Below are 25,759 nucleotides of genomic sequence, written 5' to 3'. Positions count from 1 at the left end.
GCAGCGACTCCTGATTCCCCAGAGTCTGCGTCGGGAGACGCTCGAGCGGCTTCACGCCAGCCATCAAGGTGTGGAGCGCACCAAGCGTCGGGCTAGACAAGTTGTCTACTGGCCCGGGCTTGACCAGGACATCGCTAACCTCGTCGCAGCGTGCAAGTCCTGCCAGATGTATCTTCCGAGCCAGCAAAAGGAGCCGCTAGTCTCCGAGGCGGTACCGACTCGAGTCTTTGAGGCCGTCTCAGCGGACTATTTTTCGTGGGCTGGTCGAACGTATCTCGTATACGTAGACCGCCTCTCTGGATGGCCGTTCGTCTTTCATTGCTCTGGAGAGACGTCGGCGAAGGACCTGGTGTCCAGCCTGAGGGTCGCCTTCGCGGCCACTGGGGCACCCCAGACTCTGCGAACGGACGGAGGGCCGCAGTTCGCAGCCCGTCACACCCGCGATTTTCTGCGACGGTGGGGAGTGACCCACGAGATCTCCACTCCGCATTTTCCTCAGTCGAATGGACACGCGGAATCTGCAGTGAAGGCAGTGAAGAGGCTCGTGCAGAAGGTCAGCGACCGAGGCAACCTGGACAATGACGCGTTCGCGCACGGCCTCTTGGAGCTGCGGAACGCGCCTCGGGCCGATGGCCGCTCTCCGGCCCAGATACTGTACGGCCACCCGCTGCGCTCTACCGTGCCAGCTCACCACCGAGCGTTTGCCGAGGTGTGGCAGCGCGCGGCGGAGGAGTGTGATGAGAGAGCAGCCGCTCTGAAGTCCCAGACCGCAGAGCGCTACGACGCGAGCGCCCGCTCGCTGAGACCTCTGCGCATCGGTCAACAGGTTCTCCTGCAAGATCCGAAGACTGGTTTGTGGGACCGGACAGGCGTCGTCGTTGGCATCGGCAGCCGCCGAGACTACCTCGCTCGCCTGCCAAGCGGCCGCACCTACTGGCGGAATCGACGATACCTCCGCCCGCTGCGGCCGATGGTGACCACGTCACCCGATGGCAGCCGAGACGCCATCACCGAAGAAGGCGACAGCGCCCGAACCAGGAACGCCGACAGCGGGACCCCAGTCGCTGACAAAGTCCCCCGCAGCCGTCCGGGCGGAGCGACCCCCGCGCCTGAGGTCTCTGTCAGGCGCAGCGAACGACTTCGTCGACAGCCTAAGAGGCTGACTGTGACTTGGTCGGACCCAGTGTACGAGTTCGTGTAGCCATCGTGCGCTGACACGCGTTGGTGCGTTTGTGTTTGTCGGAGGCACCGTTTTTGTTCTTGAGACGTGTTGTCTCCCCCACGTCTGGGGGGAGGTGTTGTGATGCGTGCTACTGGCGTATTTACAAATTGCAACCGAGCTCCGCCGTAGGGTATTTTATTTCCGCCGTAGTATATTTCACTTGGGGGATTTTCTACCATACATCTGCCTGAGCTTAGGGTAATTAGAATTTGTCGGCGACGTTAAAAAATGATGCACCTTTTTTCGCAGTATAGGATATCGCATGTGCATATTTCTGCCTTTTTGGGTGCGCTTTATCGGTTTTTCGTGAGTAACTCGCGTAAAAACCGTCCGATCGCGACGAAACTTTCAACACCCCCGATTTTATCAATTTTACACCTACCCTGAAAATTTCATGACTCTGACCCAAATGACCTTTGACCTGTGACCTATTTCTCGAGACCATATTTGGCCCGAATCGCGATTCGGCGTATGTCGGCTCGCATTAGCCGCGCGGTTGCAGTCTTCACGTGGTTTCCAGCGTTGAAACATGTGATATGATGCTGGTCCCATGCATTAGGGTGGGTGTCAAGGTCACCTGAAGGTCAGGTCACCTCAATGACCTTTGATGACCTCGGTTCACTTTTTCGAGTTTTACATGTTTCTAGGCTAGTTTTAGAGCTGATTTCGAATTTAGCAACCATTTGAACATTACAGGGGGTGTAACGAAATTATCCGGACACCTTTCTTCCCGCTGTAATTAAAAAGCAAAACAATCTGGTACTTTTTCTTTTAACTGAGCTTGTAGCCACCTTTCATAAAAACAGTGGCGAATGTTCTGGAGCATTTCAGCCAATGGATTCTCCAGCACACTGGCTTTGATGTGGACCAACGCCGTCTAAACCTGTGCCTGCGGTTGAGCAGTGCTTATGGCGGGTGGCTCTTCATACACCTCCTGCTGAACAAGAGCCCACAGATTTTCGATTGAATTGGAATCGCGACTTTTTCCAAGTCATAATCGTTAGCCCAGAATGATTGAAGGTTCTATCGGCATCACTTCCCGGTCTTTTAGGGACTTTTAAGTAGCGCTCCGCCCCGCATGAAGACAGCATGGCTTGAATCAAGATTACTGCTTGAATCAGGCATCAGTGCGCGTTCAGAAACCGTGCCCTCCTATGCCGTCTGGTTGAGCGCCTCCAATCATGCTCCACCACCTTCCCTGGAAAAGCTCCACCCTTGCCTATGGGGCAAAATATAAGGGACAAAAACACAAGCACAGATAAAAACAAAGCAAAATTAACTCATTACCTAATGAAATTCAGGCTGGAGAAAAAACATAGGTAATAGGTATCTATGTCAAATTAGAATGAAAGATTAAAATCAACCTGACCAGGCCTTACGGTCTGACCTGACCTGGTCCTAACCACCTTACTTCGCCTAACTTAACCCAATTCAACCTAGCCTACAACAACACCTGCAGAGGTACCTTCCTGGAAAAATGACGCCCAGGGAGGTGACTGTCCAACTTATTGAAATACTACCATGATTGCTTGTCAAAATGTGTGTCATCATGCTCTTGTTTGACAAGTGATGTAAAATAAATGTGATATTCAATAATTATTTTATTATTTATTTATTTTTCGGTTCACCCGACAACCACAAACAAGTGGGCATATCTCCTGACTGTTGACTGTTGACTTTGAGTGATCAAAATATTCAAATAATCATGGTACAATGCTGTGCATAGTGCACACTAATCATGCTGTTTTTGTGTAGGCCCTCTGCACATTGTTGTGTCCACTGCTATGTGCACCTTAAGTAAAAAAAGTGACTGGTGGTACATGACAAAAGGTTGTGCAACTGTGAAGTTCATGCCCTTGGCCTTGCTGGTGCCAGATGCCTATAGCTATAGCAGGATCAGTGAGGGTTGTAGACATGCTACATACATTGTGCAGTGAAGATATTGGCACAAAGTTCATCCGTAATTACTATGCTTGACACCTAATGTAAGAAGCGACATAAATGCCCAGATGATAAAGCTCTCTGGTCAACATCACACAAATTTATTGACATACTTTGCAGGTACATATTTACATTCATGGCAAATACTTTTGATTTGATTCAGAAACTAGTTGCTAGTAAGCTTGCATTTTTAGGTACAACAACGACCATATATTAAATCATAAAACACCTTCTCATGGCATTCATCACATACCTTTTTACCGAACAAGTACCTACCTAGCTATCATGCAATGATTCTAAAATTTGTCCGCAATCCATCTGTATCTCAACTGACACAATGAATTTGAAATACCCTGACAAAACCTATAACTGTACATAAGAAGAGTGCAATGCTACAAGAACTATGACTTTCTGAAGTTATTCTCACATGCTGGAATGTTGAAACTCTACTTTTGTCGTCCATATCCACGTTTGATTGAGCCATCATATAGAACTGTTTTCGTTCTTCAGTCACAAGCTTTCGCACAAATCTTGAATTTTTACACATCATCTTGAACCATGCTTCAGTCTTTCCAACAAGGTACTATGTAACATCAAAGCAATTTTGATTTGTTACAACAGCTTCAGATCATGATAGGCTTGAGGTTTGTTACAACTTACACCATTTCAATTTGCCAGACAAATCTCTACAAAATGTGGATTAATTCCCAAACTCAGTAATTGATCATATCAGTATTTGCAGTTTCCACACAATGTTTCATAATACTATTCTATGTTTATACAAAGAAACTCAAATAATCCACAAATTGTTATTGAAGTACTCCCACTTCAAGAATTCACAGCAACAACAATACAAATTCAGAAGCAAACAAACATTGCGCCAGATTTCGTATCAAACGCGCCATCGTCCTGAAATTTCTACCACAGACGGTAGTTCAACCGCAGCCGTAGTGCGAAAACCCCTGCCCACCTTACCCCACGGCGGAGCTCGGTTGCAATTTGTAAATACGCGTGCTACTGAGCCGGCACGAGCTATGCCGGCGCAGTCAGCTGACAGCTGTTGCCAGCCGCCGCGGCGCCGGCCGGCGCCTGATGGCAGGCTGTGCCGCCCGGCAGCTTCCGGTGTCCTTGAGTAAAGAGTATTGTTGTGCAGTCGTCAGCCGGACTCAATACAGTTCACATCGGGAGTGCGCGTGTGCGTCTGGGGCGGCGGAATCGCGACGATAATTAATTTGCTATCGAACCATCATTAACGTAGACTTAAATGTAAAACCATAACAGCGACTAGCCTGGCGGAGACTGAGGCCCAGAGATATTACCTGAGTTGACCCGCGAGTTACGGTGGTATCGGAGACAGCTGTTTGTCGACTTTATGGTCCACGGGGGCACGTCCCGGACGTCCAGCGGGTTCTCCGACTCGGACGAGTTCATCCTGCAACAAATCAGAGAAGCGGTCAAAGGACTGATCGGCAGTTTCGCTCTTTCCAGTACAGTATATCAAACAGCCCATGTCTGACGATGTTTTCCGTTGCGCCGCGGGCAATAGCCTTATTGGCCACCGACCATCGATGTCGATGTCTGACCGCAGCCAGAGTGTAATTGCCCAGCGGGATTGGCCGCGTGTTCGCCGTGTATGGCGGCGTCCCTCCCGTGTGATGTGATTTGGTCCCTGCCTTTGAACGTCCGCGGCATGTCCGCGGGCCACCGCAGCACCGCTGGCCGTGGGGGTGGCGGGGGAGGGGAGGGAGGGGTCATATGAAAGGAACTCCATGAGTGACGGCTGCTGCACTCAGCAGCCGTCACGGACGGCAACATAAAGCGCTGAGTCTGATGTACTGCAAGCAGGGGCAATCATATACTACAAGCAGCAGGGCAATTCTGTCGAAATCCGGGAGTAGGTGACCGGCAAGGACGGAGGATTGGTGCAGTGTGCCTTGTGTTTATTGCAATACTTTCAATGCAGGAGACGAATGGTTACCGTGCAAACTTAGCCCCTTCAGCAGAAATTGTGTTCTCAATTAGTTTGGAAGTGGTGAATGGATCAGAAGCGAAGCGTTTCGATCTTGAGCGCAGTGACTTGAGCGCACTCATTTGAAATTCACTCGTGAATAGATACGAGCGAGTTTAATATGTCGTACGAGTATATCCGCATCTATTCAGTAGGCTACCTATTGTGTGGATCGGGAATTTTCGCATTGGCTCATAGCGATGACTTACATCTTGCTTACATTACCGTTTAACAACTTTTATCAATTTATATACATACGTTTATGTTTATAATGAAAATGAGACGTTTATAGCAACGCTTTGTATAAGAAGCTCGCAATTATTTTGATAACGTAAGGAATAAACGGATCAAGTTGGTTGTGCTGTGATCAAAGGCTGTTAACCATTACCTACATGCCATGCCGAATTTGTTGTAACGTATGTAATAATAATCTATTATGTCATTAGCAAGAGCAAATAAACATTAATTTAGCGATAGTGCACATGTCTGCCGTGCTGGTAATATCAGTTGTCAGTGGCCATCCCAATCGAAGAGGAGCACTCTTAGCATCCAATCGAAAAAAGGAAGAATAATGCCAATTCAGCCCTCTAATGAGCGAGCTGGAATTGGATTTTAACAGCTCTCAAAAACAATTTTAACGATCCTGATTTTTGGACAAGCGGAAGCCATTATATATGTTTATTGTTTGTAAATTTTACCATTGATTTGGGAAAATTGATAATGAACGAATAGTTCCTCGTCGCAATGTGATCTTAAGTTCTATTCACTCACATGTGATAACATTGCATTTTGTCGAAAGCATGCATCACGGCTAGTGACAACATGAACAATTATTAGTTCAGTTTTCTTCATATAATCCTATATCACAAGAAGAATTCCTGAAGTTGAACAAATTCTTATTTCAGGTATTGAAACGTTGAATTGAGCATTGTTGATAAGATTATCAGGAGTATGAAAAATAACCTCTTGCTCATATCTGAAGGAATTAAAAAATTAAAGACCAATATATATTCGGGCGTGGCCCTTCGTCAGTGGTACAGTGTTACAATGGAACACTGTACGTTTGGAAGTGGTACGTACAGTGTTCCATTGTAACACTGTACCACTGAGGAAGGGCCACGCCCGAATATATATTGGTCTGGATAACGACAACTCAAGAAACTCAAGATTACCAAACGATATTTATTTTTAAATTACTTTTAAATACACAAAGCTTTCGGTCACATACGACCTTGATCACTGTGTTTCACAATGTGATTTCACAATGTGTGTTTCACATTGTTTCAGATATGAGCAAGAGGTTATTTTTCATACTCCTGATAAATTTTTATTTTCCCTATTTCCACAGCCATGTTGAGCAGCCATTACTGATTCTTCCATGCCTACTGCGGCCCGCTGTTCTACTGCTAGCATCTGCGGCCTATTGGCGTGTAACTTCTCCCCGAGTAGCCGGGGAGGGAGGGGGAGGCGGGGAGGCGGGCGGGGAGGGAAGGGCTGAAGGACCAGTCGATCGCGGTGGACGTGCAGCCAATAACGGCTCGGCTGCTGTGTATTCGCCGCTCCCGCACCGGCCATCACACCGACCCGATCATCCCCCTGCTCTCCGGCTCTCTCTCTCTCTCTCTCTCTCTCTCTCTCTCTCTCTCTCTCTCTCTCTCTCTCTCTCTCTCGCCTCTCCTCTCCTCTCTGTGGCTTCCTCAGGTCTTTCTGCCATGAGACATACGAAAACGGACTATTGCGCTGAGCTCAGGGATGAATGTGTGTCGACAAACAACTTTGTGACAGTTATCGAGAGCAGAGTTAAAAGGGTTTTACATGGGCTCGACTAAGCTCTTGAATTTAAAATGGAAGCTGCATATTTAGTAAGTCAGTTTTGTAATGAATGAAATGAATGAAATGAATGAAATGAATGAAATGAATGAAATGAATGAAATGAATGAAATGAATGAAATGAGTGAAATGAATGAAATAAAATGAAATGAATGAAATAATTTGAAATGAAATGAACGATCAACATTCAAAAGAAAGTAATTGCCAGCTAGGCGTAGTATGAAAAACGGGATCAGTTCTGCTAACAATTATGAAATCATGAAATGCAGCTCCTGATCCCGACCCTGAACTTCAGGCTCGCATCATTATCAACTGCCGGCTATGCATGTCGGCTATGCACATAAAACTAACAATTCTTAACCCCTTGGTATATTTTAGGAAGCTTCAGAATTTACAGGCGGTAGGTATGCTTCCTATTCTTCGTTATTGAACAAACAGCCTCCACGTCTCTACTGTTTTGTTTGTGTGTTGAACACTGCGGACTGAGCATTTCATGCTTCTTTGTGAGGAGCCAGAATAGGTATCCGCCGTGAGACAAGCGACAGCGATAAACTGATCAATAGACGGAGCTTTGGCGTCTTCTACTCGGAACCAACACCCTTTTCAGATATTCTGCGAGACCAGTGGCGCCTTTTCAGGATAGGAATTTACCGGCATATATTTGCGACATCGCTTCTTTAGATAGCATGTAAATAGAATGTTAGCCGAGCCAACTTTCACAGATCATTGGATCCGGACATTTTCTTCGTTTTATCAACGTATAAGCACACTAAGTTTCCGATGTGAGCATGATATTCACGTCAGCCTTTTCATAGCACGTCTCGGGTTGATTGCGGCTGTCCGATGTTTTCCCCATAGCGTAAAATGCGATGTATTTTGGTGCAATTTTCACTTTTCGTCTTTCGAACCGAACTTCGAAACACTATAGGTACATAAATGCTTATGTTAATATAGCATGTCCCGGAAGCCTTAGATATTTTTGTTTTCGTCGTGTGGCCGTGATATGCCACCGATTAAGACAAGCGATACCTCAAACTAGTAAAATAAACGGAAGTTCTGTATTTTCATTGGTAGAACACCATGCATCAGTCAGATGGACCTCGTTATGAGTCGCTCAATAACGAGCGCGAGAGAGCACGCTCTCCGCGCCATCAAGTCAAGTTCTCCAGCTTTGCGACATCCCGGTGTCGCCGTGCGACATGTCCGTTTCTTGTCGGCTGCAGAGTCTTGTTCCCTGAAGCGGACCACGAAACGACGCATTACATTCCCTGAGAGTGCTCTACCAGCAGAATGGTTTACCTGTCGAAAGGCCTTCCTCTAACTCGACGCAGTGTTATGGGGCTAAAACAAATTCCAACCTGGCGTAGGAGTCGCATGCATCAAAAACTTTTATTCATGTAGTTTATGAATGACCAAGTGCTGTTTACTTTCATACACGCATATGCGAGTAATACGTGACCGAAATGGTTTCAAGACTTCTGGGACATCCTATACATAGGGCCTGTTCCAGCGCCTCCAGAAACCTCCAGAAAGCTCCAGAAAGCTCTATAATACTCCAGAGAGCGTTCCAGCGCCTCCAGAAAGCTCTCGCCAAAGCTCCAGAAACCTCTATAGTAGCCTCCAGAGAGTTGGGAGGTCCAAATTTCTCTGGAGGCTCTGGTCTACTGAATTATGGCGCACATGTTACAATCACGAATGTAAACAAAGGACTTTTGACTGATTATTTTATAACTTCAATGTAAAGAAAATTACATTGCTATAATTTTGTTAATCTTTCTCAATAAAATTGAAAACAAATTTTGCGTTTCAAGAGAGAACAATCGTCATTCTTTTGGTATCTGTGATGCCAATCTCCAGAAATCTCCAGATTGCGTTCCAGCGCCTCCAGTGAAACCTCTGGTAGAGCCTCCAGTCAAGTATTTCCACTGGAGGCGCTGGAACAGGCCCGAAATTACTTTTTTATTGTGTGCAGAAAAACAATTAATTGAACGCCTTAAACATGGGTCGAATCGAGTCTCATTCCTTTACAAAGACACCGCATAGAGCGACCTCAGGTCTACGTAAGCATTGATTTTTTTAATCAACTGTATAAACATGCCGTATGGTTTTTGTCACACCGTTACAGTTCTTCTTTATTTGATAAATATTCGCCTAATGTATCTGTATCTATTATTTCTTAGATGCTGAATTTGTAAGAATGTTAACTATTACTTGAAACATAATGAACACTGAACATCAAACGTCACTGGCTCCATATGTACGATCAGAAGACGTCACTCCCTGGCTCACGCCCGGAGTGTGGCGCGATGCGTACTGATGAAGTTCTCTATGATCCTTCACCGGCGGCTGGCCACTCATCGCTGGCAGAATGGGTGTGCGAGCCGCGCCTTATCGGATATTGGGATCGCTCTGATTAGCTAGACGTTAGCTGTGCGAATGCCGCCAGCACTCTGGGTCCAATAGGTCCAATGCTGATGTAATTAATAGACAAAAATATGTACGTTTGGAATGGCTATTTGGCACGAAATATGCGCATACATTTGGTCTTTGACAATGATCAAGTTTCGTCGCCAATCAGCCCATGCCCAGCATGGTTATGTACTGTGTAGAAGTGTAGTTAGCATCCCCCAGTCGAGTACTGCCCCCTCCCCCACCCCTGTCTGTCAGCCATCTCGGTCACGTGACTGCTGACGGACGCGTCACCAGACATCATCGGCGCTGTCCGATGACGGCGCTATTTCTGCGCCCACCGCCTTGTCCGTCAGCGGAGGCGTACGCGACGGTAGAGGTGTCGCCCCCCCCCCCCCTCGAGGGTCGCCTTGCCCTGGGGGGGGGGGGGTCTGATTAGGACGGTCGACGAGTCAGCGTCTACGAATGGGAAGGACGCGGGCTTGTGTAGAAATAGCGCACAGTGGACCAGCGCCAGGTCATTGATGGAATACAATATGAATATTGATTTACTTTGATGGCAAAGGAAACATTAAATGCGGATTGGGACTGGGATGGGTGGACCCAAGCTTATCCTTATAATTCGCTGCTGTTTCGTGGAAGTAAATTACAATTTAGCCATATCTGGTCAGCGAATCGTGGGGAGAAGGCTGCAAATTGCAGTAAATATAACGTGTGAGCAGTTTCACTGTGAATGAATTTGCCCTAATGTTTAAAGGGACCCTCCCACCTTCAAAAAAGTTTATGAATTGGCATGAAAGTGATGTCGCTCGGTTCAGAAAGAGCGAAAACGAATATCTACCAAATTTCACCGAAAAATATTCACCGGTTTTCAAGATATTAGACTTTTACTTTTGTTTACTTTTTGGGATCTCCGCTGTTCCTAGCGACTTTATTTGGAAGCAATAGTTTGGCAGCTGAAAGTGCGGCACTTGTTGCGCGCAAAGCAGCATATACCACCTCGTGCTACAAAACGTTTTAGTCAAAAATTAAAAAATCGTTAGATATCTGCGCTGACGTCACACATTCAGAGGGGTATTCCTATGCATTAGCCCCTCTGAATCAAAATGCTGCAATTTTGAAATTCAATATTTCCGATTTAAGGCATTTCTCGATGTTGTGAGTGCCGAAACCGGTAATTGTGAGCCAGGGACCCCATTTTGGCTATCTCAACTCAAATCTAATGTTAAGGTGGGAGGGTCCCTTTAACGTGTATCATCCGCAAGGTCACGTCTACTGATAGTGATCATGCGCAGGTAGGAGTAACATGGAAACCATTCGATCCACAAGAGGTTTGCATTATGCATATGGACGATTCATGAACAGGGCTAACGCGCTATTGTACACAAGAAGTCTTCCATTAATACTGCAGAATGGGACGTAGATGTACACAGATACACCATGCGAGTGATTCCAAGTGCCGAGCGTTGAGGGCAAATAGGGAAACAAATAATGTTTTACCGAGTTGCTGAATAGGTTCGCTCACGACTAAGATTTCGAGCCTAATAAACTAAGTGGGAAACATCATCCTTCACACCTACTTTATCTTCCAGCAATGATGTTTTTTACGGTTAATTATTTTCCCCAGAAGAAAAATGTCAAAGAGATGATAAGAAAGGAAACTTTTTGACCAATTCTCAACATCAGGACGTTCCGCACCTTGTGACTGTTAAACCCCAAAAGCGGCGGTATCGGATGTGACGTCAAAGCCGTTGTCGAAGATTTACGATGGAGAAAGGAAATGCAGCCCACTATATAGCATAGGCGGTGGAACGGGGGGGGGGGGGGGGCACCGGGGCGCGTATTCGCCAATTGTATTACACGAATCGGCCCATCAACTAGCGACATCTCTAGTGCGACGTCATAGCCATCCGCCGCGACAATGCATGCATTGAGGCTAGATTTGAGTTGAGACTTTTTTTGCAATTGTATATGGCTGTGAGGAGTGTTTGTGTCGTCGTAGCCGAGTGGTTAGAGTCTCGGTGTGGTGGACGAAAGGTCGGTGGATCGATTCTTGCTTTAGCGGTTCTTTTCTCTGAAAAAGAAGTCGGTCGTAGACGCGCATTTTTAGCCCCTACGTTCGCACGCCAATATCGTACGCCCAATAAATCTCTGACAAGTATTCATCTGATTAAGGAATAAGTTGCAAAAGAACTGCAGTTGCAGTCTATACCTGAACTACCAATTTTGTTACGGCACTGTCGATATTCGTCAAAGTCGGAAGAGCTATTATGAAACACACTCGAATGACAACGGATTCCTGTATTATTTCATCGATCAGATAAGACATGTATAGAGATAAATTGATGACAGCCCGCCGTGAGCATGCAACTTAACAACCAGTCCCAAGTTATCTTCATAAACGTCTAATATAAATCTTTTTGACTTTAAAGATTCCAAGTAAGGGGACTTAGGTATCCCCCTGGCGGCTGAAATGTAAAAGTTATAGTTAGGGCATAGCTCCTATAGATGACGCTCTGACCAGGGTATATAGAACAACGCTCTGACGGCTGGAAACTGATAATCTATTCTCGTCCCGTGATTACGCTAACAGCTATGCCGAACTTTTTTGTGCATGGTGATTCTTACACGAAAAGCTATCTAATAGCCTGCTTACCAGCGTGCGATTTTTACTTTTCATCTTAGTTTTCGCTACTTTTAGGTAGGTACTTTACCTTGCCAAGTGCCCACCTACTTTCAAAACGTCAGCGCCGCCCCTGTCAATGCTGCGTGCTATCACCCATTGGCAGCGAGAAATATTGATCAATGAATGGCCAATGCCATCGCCCAGCACCATTTGTCTTTCCATTGGCTACGTTCGCATAGTATGCACTATGCATTAGTGATGTCAATCACAGAAAATCAGAACACCGCTACCAAACCAAATACAAACAAAGACCATTGGAAAATACCGAAACCGAACCAATCGGTTGGACTGCAAATATCTATCTTATGCAACATATTCATTAGAAGAATGCCTACGTCTGATTTCTTAGGTGCACACCGTTGCAAATGCATAAAAAACGCACAATGACAGATGACAGATGACACGAAAATCGAAGTCGCCGAGTGGATTGGAACCACCTACCTCTGAGTCACCAGCCCGATACTCTAACCACTTCGCCACGGCGACAACATATTCCTGCCAGCTTAAATGTCATTAAGATAAAACCTAGCTTCAATAGACGCCACCAAGGGCGAGGACCGAAAGTATGACGCCGCGCTGACGTCACTCAGGAGGCACGCTATTGGTCGGCCGATCCGTGTAATACAATTGGCGAATACGCCACCGGGGCACTGTGCCCCCCTTTGATTTTGGAATCTTAATATGAGCCCTATGGGCGTTGCATGAAAAGAATGGGACCAAAAGTCGTCAGTGCCCCTCCCCCCTTAATTGATGGTGTTCCGCCGCTACTGCTATATACATAGTTATACTCGTATGGTTTAACTAATGGTTTTATGCTTTTTAGCGAACCATCACAGAAGAATTACCAAAACGATACATTTCCATCAGAAATAATTGTCTGGTGGGAAAATCTAGTCATTGGGGCTCCCCGGATGACGTGCTATCTGGTTCTGAGGGCTGCGGGCTGCGCCATTGAGCGGCTGTCAAGTTATCTGACGGCCTTGGGCGGCCATTTGACGGTCTGCAGTCGGCTCTCGGGCGTATCACCGACCGATGACGCGCCGCCTCTCGCGCTGCCAAGTGGATGGCACGCCTCATTGACGATGCTGATGTGGTTGCCAATGCCTCTGCTGACCGGACAGCACCTATAGGGCAGCGGGGCCCGCCACCGGCACTAACAGTTCCGATGGCCACGGATGCGTATCATGTAGTTTCCAAGAACGAGACAAAAGCGTCGCACAATGCACATGTTTTTGTCGCACATCGAGGAAGCTTCCATTAATGTATTGACAATAGATATCTGCAAAGAAATTGTTAGAGAAATTTATGGTAATCCACCAAAATACTAAAGGTTTATTTTTTGCAGAATACTGCCAAAACATGTTTGCCGATATTCTTAGAATCCGTACAAGGTAAATTTGTCTAAAAATAAAAGACAGATTATTCCGCAGCTTAAGTAAGCTACGCCATGCTACCAGTCCCATTTACTCGTAGAAGTGGCGACGAAAAAGCAAAACCAAAGGCATAAGCACCACCTTGCTGTTGCTTAGGACAGCCGGACTCACGGGAGTTTCGCGATTTTCTCAATGCGTCGTTTTCACCCGTGTGATCATGCCTCGTATTTTATAGAAGTTTTGTGCTCCTGCCCGACAACAGCTGCGACAAAGCAATAGACAACACTGCCGTGATTTGGGCGCCATTCTATTTTTGACGGACTATGCACGCACAAATCAGAGGTGACGAACCCGAGCACCGCAGTTCCTTCCGGATGTGCTGGTCTGTTGAATGTTGATGGTTTGGTGATGGTTTGTTGCTGATCTGGTGCTGGTATTGTGCTGTTTCAGTGACGGTTTGTTGCTGGTCTGGTGTTAGTATTGATGCCGTTCTGTACGATCGGTCAGTCCAGGCTGTCAATAGCCGACGTCTGCCCCGGGCCAGTGCCGCTATGGCAGTGGTCAGAATAAGTCAGAATATGCACAGAAGTGGCGCGGCAGGAAGGCGGACGGGACCCGGACCGGCAGACGGGACCGTGACGCCGCCGGACGTCGCGCCGCCGCCCCGCGCCGGCCACTCATGCAGAGAAAAGGAGGCGCGCGCCAAGAGGTTCTGGCCAGTCAGCGGATCGGCCGACAAAGAGGGCCGCTGTCCGGGCCAGCGCGCGTTTGTCTTCGTCGACGGGAGGCGCGGCGGCCCGTGCCAGCGCCGAAGAGCACCCGGCGGCCCTCCCGGCCGCGGCCCGGCCGAGGTTGATGCGCAATCAATACGGACACGTGGGACCGGAGATGGACGACGCCCGCTTGATCCGGAGCAAGGACCACGGCGATCTGTACCCACCTATCCTTCCACAGTGCCACAGTGTGCTCATGGTACTGCCTCTCAGGGACTTCCATCGCATGTCTGTGTACAGTTGGGGACAGCTTTTAACCCTCGCCGGACCTATTGGTTTTCTACATACGCGCCGGCCGAGGGGGGGGGGGCGGGTACGACCCCCCCTCGCCGTTTAGCCCCTGGTGGAGCTAGCGCGTCGCGGAAAAAACAAGCGTGTGCGCCGTTACAAGACGCAGAGATTGGTACCCGATTTTAAGGTCCTAGGTCAACCGGTGACCTCTGAGGTCAGGTCAAGTGCCCCAAGGTACGGTTCAGTTTTTGGTGAATAACTTCGCAAAAAAAGGCCGCAGAGCCGCGATTTTGGCAGCATCGTGTTCGTCTCGCTCAGGCGCGTCGATTGATATACTTTTGTCCGGGTCAGGTCAACTTAGGGTGTTGACCTCAGGTCAAGGTCAGGTCAGCACCCCAGGTCACGAAGTTGGTCGAAAGAGGTCATGTCGCATATCATTCAATTCGGCAGGTCTTCCTGAGTCCAGTGGTGGCTTTCTCGACTCGCTAGCTCAATTTGATCGGGAGTTATTGACGAAAAACTAATATGACCTTGATGACGTCATAAATGACGTCACGGAAGGTCAACATTGCAAAAGTGACGCATCTAACCTTACGAGGAGTGCATCAAATCACGATTCTGTGTGCTTGAGATAGTTGGAGATCGTTCCCGGCGCCAGAATAGCAGTTTTCATTTTTCCCCATTGACTTATAATGGTGAGGTCACGAAAATGACCTGACCTCATATGACCTTTAGGAAAAATCCGAGATATACAAGTTGTGAGACTCATTATGGATACTAGATCCTGCAAGTTTCATTTCCCTGTGACATCTCCTCTGGCAGTGAGGGCGTTGCGAAGTTGCGACATCTGAAGACCGTGCAGAGGTTCACTTATGACGTCATAGGTCAGTGACCTGACCTGACCCAAAAATGCGGTTGGTGTCAAAAGATGCGGCTTGGATCAAAAGTCAGGTATGTCAAGTTTCAGTTCTCTATCGCCAGCGTGTTCGGAGCTATCGCGAAAAAACCCTATGGGGGGGGGGGGCGGCACCCTTCCCCCCTCGGCCGGCGAGGGTTAAAAGAGCAGCAAGTTTGTGCCGTCGGAAGTCAAAACATTCACCCTAACTGAAATCGCAAAGCGTTTGTATATCGCATATACAATTTCATGCACTTTAATGTGATGTTGTTAACCCGCGCACCGACGGGGGTCTGCGCCAACTTAGAACCGACGGTGGGGGGGGGGGGGGCGGATGACCGCCCCCCCCCCTGAGATCTCGAGAACGAAGCAGGATAGCGACAAGCGGTAAACGGCATCGGGTACGCACGGACAAGGTCTACAATTTTTGCAAAGGTCATTTTCAGGTCAGGTCAAAGATGACGTCACAGGGGTAAAAAAAAGTCAAAATGGCGCAAGATATGGAGAGTTTTTCTCGAATACCTTTCGAACTAGTCACGATAAGAACAAACTAATGGCATCATCGTGATCCTCTCGTCAATCCGCATCGAATGGTGTATATGGTGACCTCGAAAGGTCAAGGTCAAAGGTTGACCTCAGGTCACGTGACCTCGAGGTCATCATGTATATCATTCGATGCGCCTTAACGAGCTGACAAGCGCGGCTTATCTTGTTCCTGTACGGAGTTATTGGCAAAAAACCTTTTGTGACCTTTGATGACGTCACATGACCTTACAGCTGCCCAACAGCAAAACAGACCTCAAGGTAGTGACGGTTGATCGTATATGAAGTCATGTATGGTATATGGGGCCATTCCGACCCATTTTGGTGGTAAAAAAGGGAGTTAATTTTTCTCCCATTGACTTATAGTAGTGAGGTCGAGAAATTGACATGACCTTAGGTCATCGATATCAAAATTCCGAGATAAACAAATTGTAACTACTAATGACCTTATAACATCCTGCGACTTTTAAAGGCCTCCGACATCTACTGTAGCTCTGGCACGGTGACAAAGTTGCAAAAAAGTGACTTGAGGTTGGGTCATTCAAAGGGATCTGGTGACCTGACCTTAAAAGTTAGGAAATTCAAACTTACACACCATATGTAAAATTGATGAGAGAATAGTCGTACTAAATTTCGCGGCGCTATGCGCCGCGGTTTTCCCGCTATCTACGAAAAACCTCAGGGGGCGGCGGATATCCACCGCCCCCCCCCCCCAGTCGGTGCGCGGGTTAACCCGCGCGGGGCTGGGGGGGGGGTAAATTTTACCCCCCTCGCGAATTTTGGCAATATCTCAAAAACGTGCGCGCCGCAAACTTTCAGTACCTTTTCTTACATCAATTTGACACGTTCCCTGAAAATTTGAGCGAAATCCGTCGGAAAATTTTTGAGAAATTGACGTTTTAGTGACGTCATGTTCGCCATTTTCGCCTCAAAAACGGCAAAACTTCAAACGCCGCTAACATTTTCATTTTTAAAGGAATCAAGACGTAACAAAAAAGGTTATACGTCTTTCTACTTTGTCTATCAAATGGCTATCTCGGTTTTTTAAAAATTTTGGATTTTGCCCCAATTTTTTTTTTCTTCAAAAAACTGACTTTTTTTGGGAAAATAGTTATAAAATCCAAAATTTTGAGTGTATCGAAAAAACCGGAACATATGTCAGAGAAGTGGTCTATGTGCACCTACATACCAATTTTTAGAAGAATCGGTTCAAAAATGTGGGAGTTATTCAAAATTGTATGACGTCACGACACACAAAAAATTTGAAAAATGAATTTTTTGGAAGTTCTAGACCTCTTACGGAAACAAAAATAGCACCATTCGATTCGTCGTGAAAAACTGCATCAGATAGATACCTTTTTAGGCCTTAACAACCAACTTCAAAATTTGACCTCACTTGACCTGACCTTGACCTGACTTCGACCTGAAATTCATCCAGAGGTGGTCCATATCACTTATTGAGTGTGCCTATTGAATTCTATGAGTAAAATGACCCATAAAACATGTGTCACACACGCCCTTTTCTATATTTTGTTTTTGGTGACCTGACCTGACCTGGCCTGACCTTGACCTTGACCTCTGAATGATATTGTATGCAACGAATATTGTCTTGGTAGCCTAAGAACACGTTTTGGACAATCAGTCTCAGTCCATGACTCCATTCTTCGGTAACTACGGTGCAAGGCCGATACTGTAGAAACTTGCAATTTGTACCCTTGACCTGACCTTGACCTTGACCTCAAACTTTAAATTAAGTACATGTTTTTAGTTGTTCGTGATGAGATCTTTCGATTGGCGTTCGAATTTTCCAAATCGGACCATTAGTTCGGGAGATAACAGGGGGGGGGGTAAAATTTACCCCCCCCCCAGCCCCGCGCGTTCGGCTGGAGACCCCAGCCCCGCGCGGGTTAATGTTGATATCGGGATAGGCCCGTAAGCCATCGTACACACCCGGCATTCCCTCGGGGCTGGTGAGACGATGGATCGGCCGTCCTCTGCGGTCCGTTTGGCAGGCCCGTGCTCGTTGATTTGGCACACCAATAACGACCACCGTCCTCCACTGGCACCGATATCTGGCACGTGCACAGCACAACTGTTGTGAGACCGAGCCGAGTGCGTACCGCGCTGTCGTCAGACGGCAAAGATGCGTTTCTCACCAGTCAGACAAATTACCAATTCAAGGCCCCACGGCGGTAAAGCTATTTCGGGAGTTATTTTCATGTAGTATTTTGGCAATTGGCATGTGCCTAAAATGGCAACGGATCGAAGACGGGAAACGATTCCACTCGAGGGGGTGTAAAAGGGTCTTACAATTTGCAATCAACCGGTGTTAGAAGGGTACGGCAATTTGCTCTATTCATATTTGTAGAAGTGTTCACAAAATTAATTTTGTAAGGCTCCAGTGTCCACTAAATATCAATTGAAATTAACGTCATCCTTTGAACTTTGAACTGTCAGCCGACCTGCCGCTTCCCCATTACCCGATTTTATCGGAAGCATTTTAAGTTCGGCTGCACCCGTTACCAACACAATATACCTTTTTGCCCTTAAATGAGAATACAATTGATAAGCTTACCGCACGTTCGATATGTAATTAATTGATGTGTATGACGTACAGGGTGATCAATAAAGAATGTTATACACTGAAAGAAAAAATGACACCCTGTACGGGGTATTGACGGTCATGTCAAAAATAACACCCAAGTGGGGTGTTTTGAGGGGAGTCGCTGAGCTATTATAAATGGGGTGTTTGGCGTACACCCCAGGAGGGTTTCGACGCATAGTGGGGAGTCGCAGCCGCTAAAGGGGGGTCAGCGCCGGCCCACATGGGGTTCCGTTAGACTGCAGGTGACACCCCTCAAATATCAGCCGAGCACCCCTTTTTGGTCCCTAAGCACCCGACAGGGTGTCAAACTCCCAAATTAGGGTGTAAAATATAGCAGCTCAACTCCCCTATTTTTCTGATATAACTCCCCATATTGTTCCTGACCCCCACGCGGGGAACCGCGCGCCTTCAGCATGGGGAATCTCTCAGAGCAGTTTCACTCCCCTATACTTACGAAAAACTCCCGGCGAGTATTAAATGTCCTTCGGAACGAGAATCTCAGACTATATTTATAACCGGGTGAGGAGTTACTCTTTCCGTTCGCGGCCTTGCGGCGCCCTGTAGTGTGCACGACCAACGTATGACACGGTAATCAGTCTAGATATCATCATGATATAGTTGGCCACTCTACGCTATGCACGCTTTTGCCTTAGCTCCAAACATGCACCAGCCATTCGTGAAAAACAGGTCCCGATTTTACCAACTTTAGTTTGCGCCATCTATCGGTAGGATTTGAAGCTGAAAACACGGGGTGTCACTCCAGGATAATGACACCCCAGAGGGGTTTCAACGGGGGTGTCTCAGCGACACTCCAATTTTTTGGCCTGCAATTTTTGGGGAGTTCGCTAGCCGAACCTCTCCCAAGGGGGTCATGTACATTTTTGCGGCGTCAAAAGGTAATGGGGCTCCCGTGTCGGGTGTCACAACACCCATGACATCCTAAAATCATGAAAACGGAGCCTAATTTAGGAGTATTTTGGAGTATGTGGTGTCAGATTGTAAGAAATGGGGTTCCCCGATTTTTTTCAGTGTAAAGTACAGTCTGTCTTAAAAGTACCGCGCAAAGTGACGGTGGATCCATCAAGCCTGACCGAGGAAGGGTCTGCCGAATTTGAGTCACCGAAGCAATTGACATCCTCGTCCATTCCCCAGGTCAATTGCTTCGGTGACTTTCAAATTCAGCAGGCCCTTCCTCGGTCAGGATTGATGGATCCACCGTCACTTTGCGCGGTACTTTTAAGACAGACTGTACATAAGCCCCACGGTAGCCACATGATATAAATTTAACTAACAAACAACACATCGTTAGAACGCTAATTCTTGGACATTTGACATCTCACGAACGTGAGTCAGTTGTGACACAATTCATTTGTCTACAGGAGGTGCTCGAAGTTCCCTCCCTTTTCCGCGCGGCAGAGCTCGGCCATGACCTTCGTTCGCTCCGTGCACCTTCTTGCATGGAATCAGCTTCTGTGGATTCGTTGGTGGCCAGGTGACCCGTTGGTGGCCAGGTGGCCAGGTGACCAGGGACTTCTTCCTGCGGGGTTCTTGCTGTGACATAAACCACTTCTCATCACTCCAGATCACCCGTTCAAACAATTCTTCCGCTTGAGGAGGTGCACGCTTCCGGCCTCGAACCATGTTGTCAGCGGAGATGACGTTTGTTTGGATCGGACGGTATGCTTTCCAGTTCAGTTTCTTGCAGTTAGTTGTCCATTCATTCCAACGGGTCAATTCTGCTGAGGCCTTGCAAGCGTGGATATTAGGTTTATTTTTTAAATTTTGTTACTCTCTCCACCTCTTACGGACCCAGCAAGTACCCAGCACCCCTGCCACCCCACGGTCCGGATTTTCCTGTCTGGACTTCAGTTTCTGGCCCCAGGCAGGTCAAGAAGCTGCGGAGCGAACTCAAGACCCTTGATGAACGGAATGCTGTCCTGAGTCCTCGAAGACTTTGCCTGTAGGATTGTCGGCATGGTGCGGCACACCCGGCGCCGGGCCGAGCTATTTTGCGCGGAGAGGGGAGGGCACTTCGAGCACCTTATAGACAACCGAAGCGTCACAACCGACCTTCTGCTTATGTGACGTCAAATGTCCAAGAAATGTCATTTTAACGGTGTGCTGTTTTTATGTTAAAATGCATGTCATGTGTCTTCTGCGGAGGCTAGCTTTATGCCATTCTTTATTGTTCACACTGATAGTTATGTGCTGTGCATGAGTCCAAGAAACAGCCGTAGAAATTGTTTAATGATTGTTTAATATAATAATAAAAATGTTTAATTATACTCAGCATATAATTGAAATATTTATATATTTTTTATGTAATTACAATACAGCGTATAATTGTGCGAACCCAGTGAAGAGCTCGCACAAATACGGCCGATGAGCTATGCAAATTCAGACCCTGGCATTCAAATGTTTCTCAACCGTCTTAAGACCAAAGCGTTACAGATCAAGAATGTTTGAATATGCCATTTGCTCAGTACGTGGCGTACAGTTGGAATTCAGAGTTCCAAAGTTCTGAAGTTGCCTTCGATCAGGGCGCTGAACGAGAAAATGTCAGACAAACTTGTGTCGTCGAGGCATCCGGAGCTCTAAAGCAACATTTCCGCTCATGCTCGGTGGGTCTCATGGGCAAGGCGGTACTGTGGGCTTATTTTCTTGTATGTTTGAGGGTGTGAAAGTGGTTATGTAGGTAGTACATAAAAGCCACGTATGTATGCATGTTAGATGCCTGGAGTGTTGATGCTTATTAAATGTGTGCGACATCGGTATCAATGTGATGGTAGGTCATCTGTATGTTCGGCGCTACCATAATGATCGTATGAATCTTTACTCTGTAAACCTGAAAGGGGAGAGTGAAAGTGGAGACGGAGTGGACATATAGATAGTTGTCTAAGGGGGCAGAGGGGGGGGGGCTAAAACCAGCGTATGAAAGATGATACAATTGGTCGAATCATGGCAACATTACTCAGTAGTGCATGTGTGAAAAGTAAATAGGGTTAGGTACGTTTTACATAAAGTGTCCTTGCCCTTGCTATGAAACTGGAGCTCAAAAGTTGCAACTGATACTGTCCGGTGTTGCAATGCTTTTACTACGCAAGTGACATTAATGAGATGGATGTTTACCGCAAGAAAATGTCAAAAGCAAGTTAATTTTGTGAACCTGTCATAAGCATGCTATAATCGTTTGATATTTTAAACGAAATGCTACAAATATTAGAGTGTATTTTGAAATAAGAAGGAAAATATGTCAAAAGCAAACATCCCAAAATATGCGTAATCAATAGTGTTCTATTTATGCCTAACTATTTACATCACGAACAAAAACGTTCACGAACGCAACGATATAAAAATCAGCACTATCACAATAAAGTAGAACAAATTGGAGCGCGCGCGTGCTCCTGATGACTTTGTTGTATTAGTCATTGAGATGTTTGAGGCCAGCACGACTAGATCTGGGCGATCGTGGCCGTTACAGAGGTTCTCTCGACAGCAGTAGGTGCAGCTCTGCACTGGCAGGGGCGGAGGAGCGGTGGTGCAGTTAGGGGCGCACGTCGCGGCGCACGATCTCTTCATGCTCCAAATCTTCGGAATTGTTTCATTGCCCTTCTTAGGCATACTATGAGAGTCGACTTGGCAAAACTTTTCCAAAGGATTGCACGAGGAGACATATTGCTTATCTGCTATTATGGCTGTTCGATTTTTACAGTCTTCTCCCGTCGTTTCTGAATTGCAGGTGTAGCACTGAAGTGGTTCTTCAACGACAGAGGGATGAGGCTGGTCCATCAAAAGCAATACCCAAAATATCAATAGCATACCAAACAGAAAGAAAATATGTTTTGCTGAAGAAGATTGCTTGCTTTTCAGACATCTGCAACTCCCCTTATTATGGCTCCCGGAGCCCACACAATTTTGTTCTAATTCAGTCAGGTCGAATGATTTAATCTTCATTTGCGTACAGCTGCGTCAAAAAAAAAGTAGCTATCACATCGCAATTTTGATTGATGATCTAAAGTTATAGCACTTTTTTCTCAAACTTCATCTACATCCTGTAAAGCTCTTCAGAAGCATATGCTAAAGCTCACTTAGAAACATACGAGAATGATCTTTGCTTGCTAGCAACATTATTACTGCACTGAAAATATGATGACATATTTCGTAATTAGCACCTGTCCATTCAGCAATGTTCTAGACCCAAATTTGTAATTCTTGAAACCTCGAAAATCTGTGGATATCTCGTGAGCAAACGGAATCCTCCAGTATCAGGATCTATGCACACATGCAAGCTTTTGCCAGCACATGGCTGAAAGTGCTGAAGGAGAATTCCTCCGAGAATAATGTGCTCAGCCAAAAAGACCATCTTATGCTCATGCTGTGGTTGCTTTGGAACAAATGCGTATACCATAATAAACGTAGGCACTTCATCATGAACTGGTAAAACGGATTTGAAAAGAAAAAATATTCAAAAAACAAATGAGTCCATTAAATCATTTTCATCTCACAACAAAAAGGTGCACGCTTTCCGCACGCATATTTGCCAGTGTGATTGGTGGTTGGCAGCAGTTCCGTGACGTCACGCGTCTCGGTGGGCCCCTCGTCTGTCCCCATCGACGTGCGGCCCGGACGCGGACCGCAGCGACTGTCAGCGTTTATCCACCTCGACGTCAGTTGGGCGTCGAAGGTCTCCGTCACCGCCGCCGCCGCCGGCTGCGCCCCTCCCCGTACCCACCCCTCCCCAGTGTCAGCCTTCTCCGACTACCCGTCCCTACCCACCCTAACCCGGTGGGATGGGGGTGGGCAAATTACTTTTATGATGAGTCATGAGTAATAAGCTTCAAGTCAGTTAATTTCATTACCTTTGGTAAACGCCACTTTATAGCGGTTTTAGCGATGGCGTTTTGCCAATCTTTGGTGACCAAAAGGCGCTCAATCATCCTTTTTTTAGCCGCCCGCCAGTCAGGAGCACTGTGCACTTGTTATGGACACTATTCACCAGTGAGGGGCACTGCCCGCCAATCGGTGAGTCAAGGGCACTGTCCCCTAGTCAGGGCCACCGGCCAGGGGCACAGTCTTATTCAGTCACTGTGGTGTCAGTGACGCCGTCATTCGCTCAGTGACACTGTCACAACTCATTAGATTAATCATTATCACAGACCTACCATCCGCAACTCGTAAGCTAAGTAAGTGGAAATCACATAAGATAGCAAACCATTAGCGCTTTAATATGTTTCTCTCTCTTTCTCTCGTTCTCTCTCTCTCTCTCTCTCTCTCTCTCTCTCTCTCTCTCTCTCTCTCTCTCTCTCTCTCTCTCTCTCTCTCTCTCTCTCTCTCTCTCTCTCTCTCTCTCTTTATGTTGTCATTTTGTTTGTAAGAAACACAAATAAATACAAGGTATCGTTTCATCTTGAATGCTGGGTTCAAGACAGGTAGGAAAGAAAGCAAACGGAGACATAACTCGAACCTATGCACGGCGAATGCATAAACATGACAATGTGTTGTGACAGCCAGCATTCAAATCAAGAGCCCCAGCCACAGTGTCGCTCGACGTTCAGAAATGATTGTAAACTCCGCTGTCGCCGGTGAAATAGGTACCGCTGATCAGACTGCACTGAGCGGAATGACATCAGCGGCAGCGGCCGGTGCAACAATGCCGACACAATGCAACGATGCAACACTGATGGCACCACGGTTGTCATGGCAACGCATGTCGTTTGCACTTGCATATCATGTGCTGCGTAGCAACCCAGCTCAGGTGCCCGGGGATATTGCTTAGGATTCAGCGGCTTCATGCATGCATGCACTTGTGAAGGTCTGGTGCATATGCTATATTAGCATAGACGTAATCTTGCTCGCGCTACATACGTTATGGGAAGGACAGAAACTGAAGGACAAAGCACGTGATTGCACTTTGGGTGTGCAATTTCTGCAATTTCATTCTGACATTTGCGCAGAAAACCTAGAAGTGAAGGCTTAGGTAGGTACAGTCGTGTACAGGTTGATGGTCCCCTACTCTTTATCCACCGGGTTCCTATGGCTCAGCATTGGCAGCAGCCGCCTGGTACCGGTAGGCTGTGCCGCATGACCCGAGAGTGAAGCGGCACAGCCTGCCCACACTGTATGACACCGGCTCGGGTCGCCTGGTAGAGCGATTTGACCGCACGCTGCGTTACACCGGCTGGGGTGGGGGGGGGGGGGGGTAAGGGTCAGGCCTGTCTATTTGGCTCGGCTCGGTGGATGAGGCGGGCTGGAGTGTGGTGTGGGGCGGGGGTGATGTGGGGAGTGAGTGAGCGGACCTGGGGCTGGGTGTGTGTGGTCACTTGTCGCATAGAACCGATCGTAATCCACCCTCCAAAAATTCGCTTTAGAGATATTCACAAACCCTGGGGGGTTCAAACACCCATCTCCCAAGTGCGGTGCGGAAGGACAGGTAAGGGTCCATACGGTCTCCTCATGAATTGCAGCAAAGAAAGAAAACAGACCTGTCACCAAAAAATCTTTCTGAAAAGTGGACTAATCGCATAGCCTCGGACACAGAAATAAACATCCAGCACGCGAAGCGTCTCGAACCGGGCCTCTCACTACCGGTCAGTTTGACAGCCTAGCACTCCTACGCTGAGCTACATACACCGGATGGCGGCCACAGGCGGGGCAAAGTCTGGCCGGGCGGGCGGCGGGGCCGGGAGGTCGGCAGCAAAGTCAATGAATGTTTTTGTGGTTTAGGGTGCCGGTCGCTCTAGCTTGGTGGAATGATGATGGATCATTGGCAAAACGTTCAACGTGGAGTCCCGGTTCGAGCCTCATCGGGGCTCCGGCTACTTTTCCGAGTTAGGGTCTGGTTTGATTTTAGTGGTTGCGAGCCCTTTATACGGTTTTATATCTACATGTCGATTGTCGATTGATTGATTGATTCATTCATTCGTTCATTTAATACATGTCGACATTTAGCATACGAATTGACATCCAGGATCAATCCGATCAATCTACCATTTTCATAAGCCTATTGCCTAAATATCATGCATGTATGTGGCACAAGACCTATGGTTGCCTCGATACCGTGCCAAATCACGTTTTGCACAATGCGCAAGCAAATTATATTCGCTGGGTCTTCCGTGCATTGTGCTTAGCAAAAACAGGAATGCAATTGTTAAGCGACGCAAAATTTGCAATGCAGCAAGTGACCACACACACCCGCCCAGTAGAGCACTTCACGGATAGGCTTTTTAGGATCCGGCCCGGCCCA

The 25,759-nt window shown here is 47.1% G+C and overlaps 1 protein-coding gene across 1 annotated transcript in view; it reads right to left on the bottom strand.

Moving 5' to 3' along the window:
• Positions 1-25,759, bottom strand: part of LOC122367681 (PDF receptor-like) — a 96,093-nt gene that overhangs the window by 60,185 nt on the left and 10,149 nt on the right. Inside the window, exon 2 of the mRNA XM_043341019.1 lies at positions 4,483-4,595. Within this exon, the coding sequence (XP_043196954.1) occupies positions 4,483-4,594 (112 nt within the window). The 5' untranslated portion in view covers position 4,595. The remainder of the gene's footprint in view (positions 1-4,482; positions 4,596-25,759) is intronic.

The sequence above is a fragment of the Amphibalanus amphitrite genome, unplaced genomic scaffold (genome assembly GCF_019059575.1).
Source record: "Amphibalanus amphitrite isolate SeventyFive unplaced genomic scaffold, NRLGWU_Aamphi_draft 000031F_arrow, whole genome shotgun sequence".
Lineage (NCBI taxonomy): Eukaryota > Metazoa > Arthropoda > Thecostraca > Balanomorpha > Balanidae > Amphibalanus > Amphibalanus amphitrite.
The sequence above is the reverse complement of the archived record's forward strand: the minus strand, read 5'-3'. Positions and strand labels throughout refer to the sequence as shown.